This window comes from Phaethon lepturus, unplaced genomic scaffold (assembly GCF_000687285.1).
Source record: "Phaethon lepturus isolate BGI_N335 unplaced genomic scaffold, ASM68728v1 Scaffold48586, whole genome shotgun sequence".
NCBI lineage: Eukaryota > Metazoa > Chordata > Aves > Phaethontiformes > Phaethontidae > Phaethon > Phaethon lepturus.
In genome coordinates, this window is record NW_010547827.1 from 1 (window position 1) to 5,162 (window position 5,162).

Below are 5,162 nucleotides of genomic sequence, written 5' to 3' on the forward strand. Positions count from 1 at the left end.
CCGTCCTGGCTGGGAGCGGGACCAGGAGGGGATCTGGCCCGTTCCCTGCCGCTCCGAGCCCGGCGCTCCCTCGCACCCCCACTCCCACCCACAGGCTGGCCGGGCCGAGTGCGAGCGCCTCCCGAAAGGGCTCAGCCGGGAAGACCAAAATATGGCAAGGCCGGGACACCCCCCGCCGCGCTCCGGGGCCGGGGGCCTGGGGGGTGGCCTCCTCACGCCAATTACTTAATACGGTTGCCTAGGTGGCAATCAACGGCAGGACTGGGGGGCTGAAAGATAGCCTTCTGCTCGCATGGCCACATCCTTAAATTATCGAGACTTTGGCGTTTAAATATCGGATATTGAACAGCAGTAGCATCTGGTGGCTCTTTTGTTTAGGTGTTAGCGTAGCTGGTATGCCAGAAACAGTGTTTTCTGGTCTGCTTAGCAAGATTATGTAAAAATTGATCGTACTTCTGAATAACACAGGAAGAACGCAAGAAAAGTTCTGCATGTGGGAGGGAATATCTTTAGCCATCTCTCTCATCAAGTGGGAAAACATGTAATGGACCAGTCCATTCCTGTTTTTTTTAAAAAAAGGTATAACGGGTCACTTAGCGATGTGTCCTTTTGGTTTCTCATTGCTTTTGTAGGGCATGGAGTGTCAGGAACTGCCTTATGTACTAATTGACTGTATAGGAGGGAAGCATGGAGTATATGAAGACCACGTTGAGTTTCTGGAGAAACATTTTCATCTCATCACCATGAAAGAATATCTTGAAAACAAGAAATTTCTTGGCAAAAAGATCAGAGCTATTTATATGTGGTATCACAAACCAGTTATTAATGAAGAGCTGCTCCAGAGCTTGCCTAACTTGAAGATAGTTGCGAGCTCTGGAGTGGGAATTGATCACTTGGACCTGAACCTCCTCTCCAGCTACGGTGTGAAAGTGTCCAACACTCCATTTGTTGTTTCCATTGACACTGCAGACTTGGGTATGGCTTTGATGCTGGCATCTTCCAGGAGACTCGTGGAAGGTAATAACTGGAATGGTTTTAGCCTTTTTATAGGAAAGGTGACTCTTCAAAACATGCAGTTAGAAAGTGTTTGCTGATGCAAAGGTAAGCTTAAAAGTAGAAATATAGGAAAATACAGGGAGGAGGAAAAAGTTGAGAAAACTCCATTGTGTTGACAATAACTTACATGCAGCATGTACCGTTTCCAGACAAGCGCATCAGCAAGGCAGATGTGTTCCTTCTTCCAACAGCTCTAAATTCAGGCCTCTTCTCCCTCAGCCCATAGCCACTTACTCATTCTACTTGTTCACTGCAGTCTTGCTTTTCAGGTTTTAATAAAAGGGGGTTAAAAGATATTTTCAAGGAGGCTTGAAACCTGTCTTTGCCAAGCTGACACGTATCTGAGTCATTACGAACAAGCTGTCCATAAATCTGTCCACCGTGCTCTGTGTTTCTTTTCCCTGCCAGCCTTGGTGTATCTGCAGGATAGCTGGGAATCATATTTTGGCCTTACTGAAAGTCTTGATGGTATTACAGCTGCTTCATCGGTTGCACCATTCAGTATTTACAATATAGGTGGCACCCATGGCATTGACAGTTTCGTAAGCCCGGCTGATGAGTAAGAAGTTGTGCTGCTGAGGCGCATTTCAATGGCACAGGTATCTGTGCTGTGGGCAGAGAGAGATGATGGGCAGGTGTGTGATGTACATCAAAGGGAAGTTGCTGCTTTGGCCTTACCTTCCTTGTCTGCCATAGAGGGGCTGGATATGTTTCTATCTTGAGCAAGGAATCAATGTCAGATGTCATGTTGACAGGGCAGCATCATTTGCTTCTTGTCCAGAAACACAGTAACATCATGTTACTGCTCCTCAGCTTCTGCCTTGTCTCCTGATAAAAAGAGGAAAAAAAGTAACCAGATGCTTTTACATGACATTTTTCCTTCCTTTCCTTCCTCCAAGGCTATCAGATGGCAGTCTCTCCCGAAACGGAGTATTTCCCTGCTGACTGGCTGGGGGATGAGGTTTCTGGGACGACCCTGGGGATCGTGGGAATGGGCACCATTGGCTACAAAGTGGCCCAGAGAGCCAAAGCCTTTGAAATGAAGATTTTATACCACAACAGGAATCAGAGGTAAAGCTGGTTGCAGCCCCATGGAAATTTTATTTTCTCACCACTTTTAAACGTTATTTGTACCTTTCACTGTCCAACTGCTCTCCTGTTCTCGCTGTGCTAGGATAGGACGATGTGCTCTCTGCATGGTCGTTATTAAATGTTATGCCAGGAAGCAGCGAGGGCCACAGATCGTGGCCAGGTTCACCCAAAAGTCCAAATCATCAGGCAAGCTCATGGTGATAAGGCAAGGCGGAGGTCAGACCGGGGCTGAGGGGAGCTGGAGACCAGCCCTGCTGCGGCATCGCTGGGGCAGGGGCTGACGGCCCCGGGGGGAGCTGCCATGGGGTCCTGGGGTATGGGGAAGCCCTGGGGGGCCAGGCAGGGACAGCCAGGGTCATGACAATAAGTCACTGCCTTATTATGTGCTCTTTATTTTAAGTGGCAAAGTACATACCCTTGCTTCAAGACAGTCATTAATTTCCTAATTTATACAGAAACAAAGTGAGGAAGGAATGGGAGAGATACATCCTGCTCGTCTTCCCATGAGCCAGGGAAGTTGGTGACATTGCAATAGGCTGAGGAAAGGAGAAGTAGTCTGGGAGGACGTGACTCCTGTGACTGAGGTGCGGCAGGGATGCAGACAGACATCTTGCCCTTTCAGAGCCAGCTAACAATGAAGAGCCGGACTTGCCAACCCATTGGCTGTCTTCTCTGTGAGGTGTATGTGCCCTTCACGTACGCCGTGACTCCCATCAGGCCCGCTGAATCCTTTTCTTTTGTGGGAATCTGATGGGAGCCGGGCAGCACATGCCCCAGCCTTGCCCTGATACGGATTGAACGCACCGGCAGGTCCTGCAGCATGTGGTTTCAGTGAACCAGCACTGATGCACAGAGCAAGCAGACTGCTGCTGACACGTATTTCTGAAGATTTAATCCCTGCCCTGTCTTGTGGGTTTCCTCAGTAAGTTTCAGGTGAGTTAGTTTTCACAAGGATGGGAATTCGTGCCAAACATCAGTCTTGCTTCGGGATTGGAAAAGAATCCCCGTTACAACCAGAAGCTGTGACACAAATCAATTATTCTATTATTAATTCAATGCGTTTATGTGATACTCATTTCTTACTTTCCATCGCCACAGGTATTGTACTGCACATTTGTGTATAGTGTACTTGGTATTGTGGGATACTGCTTAACATTTTTCTTTACTGAGTTTCAGTCTAATAACTGTCTGACTGCTTTGCATTACGGAGCAGAGAAAACAATGAAGAAGCCTTCTCTTTAATGGTGATTTGAACTTTTTCATGTTGCTCACTACTGAAGTTTAATTTTGGGTTTTTCCTCTCAGAAACAAGGAAGAAGAAAGTGCTGTTGGAGCTATTTACTGTAAGAAGATAGATGATTTACTCCAACAGTCAGATTTTGTGTTGCTGTCTGTGAACCTGACTCCACAGACTCACAAACTGATTGGGAAGAGGGAGCTGGAGCTGATGAAACCCACAGCTACTCTCATTAATATCAGCAGAGGTAGGGTGCAGAATAAACAAAACTGCATTATGGTTTGCTGGCATAAACAGTCCTGGGAAAACCCAACCCTAACACAGAGTCTGTCAATCTGAAATTTTCAGTAAATTCTCTGATTACTTGATTATTTAGATATCATATCTCAGCAAAACATTTAAGCATTTCTGTAATTATGAGCAAGTAGGTCTCCAAGATGCTGGTGAGCTTGGAGTGTTAGAAGCCCATGTATATTTGCATAACCTCCTACTTAAGCTTTTTATTTATTTAGTGCAGTGTTGTTGCTAACATACATCAAGGTGGCACAGCCCAGTCCGAAGTCTGGCACTGTACTTTGTTTTATGGTCCTACGTATAGCCTTTTAAAATTCCTGGCTCTGAAGCATGTACCCCAGCTTCCTCCTCCACTTCACCACCCTCTCTCTGCTGCCGCTTCTGCTTTGCGAGCACTGCTAGCCCTGCCATTTGCCTGACCACCATGCCCAAAAGGATGGTGAGAGAATGGCACGGAATATGAAAATAAGAGTATCCTTCTTACTGTCACCCAGGTCTGGTTGTGGATCAGGATGCTTTGGTGGAAGCCCTTCAAAACCAAGTTATTAAGGCAGCTGCTCTGGATGTGACATATCCTGAACCTTTGCCAAGGTAGAACATGCATTTAAATTAAGTATAAATGAGTGTATGTGTGTGGTTCAAACTAAGTATGCATTCGTGAGCGCGTGAGAAGTTACATAATTTTGCTAGCAGGAGCACATGATGAATGTGCACTAGTCCTGCTGAGACGATGTCCCCAATCCTTGCTGAAAAGATGTCCCCAACCCGTGCTGAAACGATGTCCCCAACCCTTGTGTCCTAGCCAAACAAAACTCGCAGTGACTCATTTGGAGGCTTTGCTGCTTAAAAAACCCACAAGCTAGGCAGTAGTTTGAACTCCTCTGAGTACGCCTGGGTTGTGCAATTAGCTTTAATTTTTAATTATTATTTTAGATAATTCCCTGGCTCCTTCAGATGACGAAATAACAGATGAATGCTCTGCAAGTGATTAGCTTAGCATTTCTTTTCATTTCCCAGGGACCACCCCTTGTTAAAGCTGAAGAATGTTATAATAACTCCCCACATTGGAAGTGCCACCAAAAAGACACGCCGCCTTATGATGGAAAACATGACGGAAAGCATACAAGCGGGTCTTACAGGTCTTCCTGTCCCTAATGAAGTGTTACCGTAAAGCAGTTACATTCAGCGTTAATGCCATCAGTGTTTATCTGGGTGTGAGGAAACAGTAATTTGATCACCCTTCACGTAATTATTCCATGTGTGTTATACAGATAAAACATATAATGCAAAAGTGATTTTGTGTGGGAAAACTGCAGTATTTTGTCACAAACTAAAATGAAAAATGCAAGAGTCCATAGTCTTGCACTGGTGTGATTTATTTTGCTCGCATCCTCTTAAAATCACCCATCAGCGTAACACCGAATTGAAGGACATGTAAATCATATGTTAGTGCCACTGACGAACTACGCAGCACAGCGCACCG

General features: G+C 45.8%; 1 protein-coding gene across 1 annotated transcript; it reads left to right on the top strand.

Moving 5' to 3' along the window:
* Nucleotides 1-635: 635 nt before the first annotated feature.
* LOC104615378 (glyoxylate reductase/hydroxypyruvate reductase-like) lies at nt 636-4,960 on the top strand. Its single transcript, XM_010289752.1, has 5 exons — nt 636-1,017; nt 1,956-2,127; nt 3,454-3,632; nt 4,174-4,270; nt 4,697-4,960. The coding sequence occupies exons 1-5, from the start codon at nt 636-638 to the stop codon at nt 4,848-4,850; spliced, it is 984 nt and encodes a 327-aa protein (XP_010288054.1). The 3' UTR covers nt 4,851-4,960.
* Nucleotides 4,961-5,162: the final 202 nt, after the last annotated feature.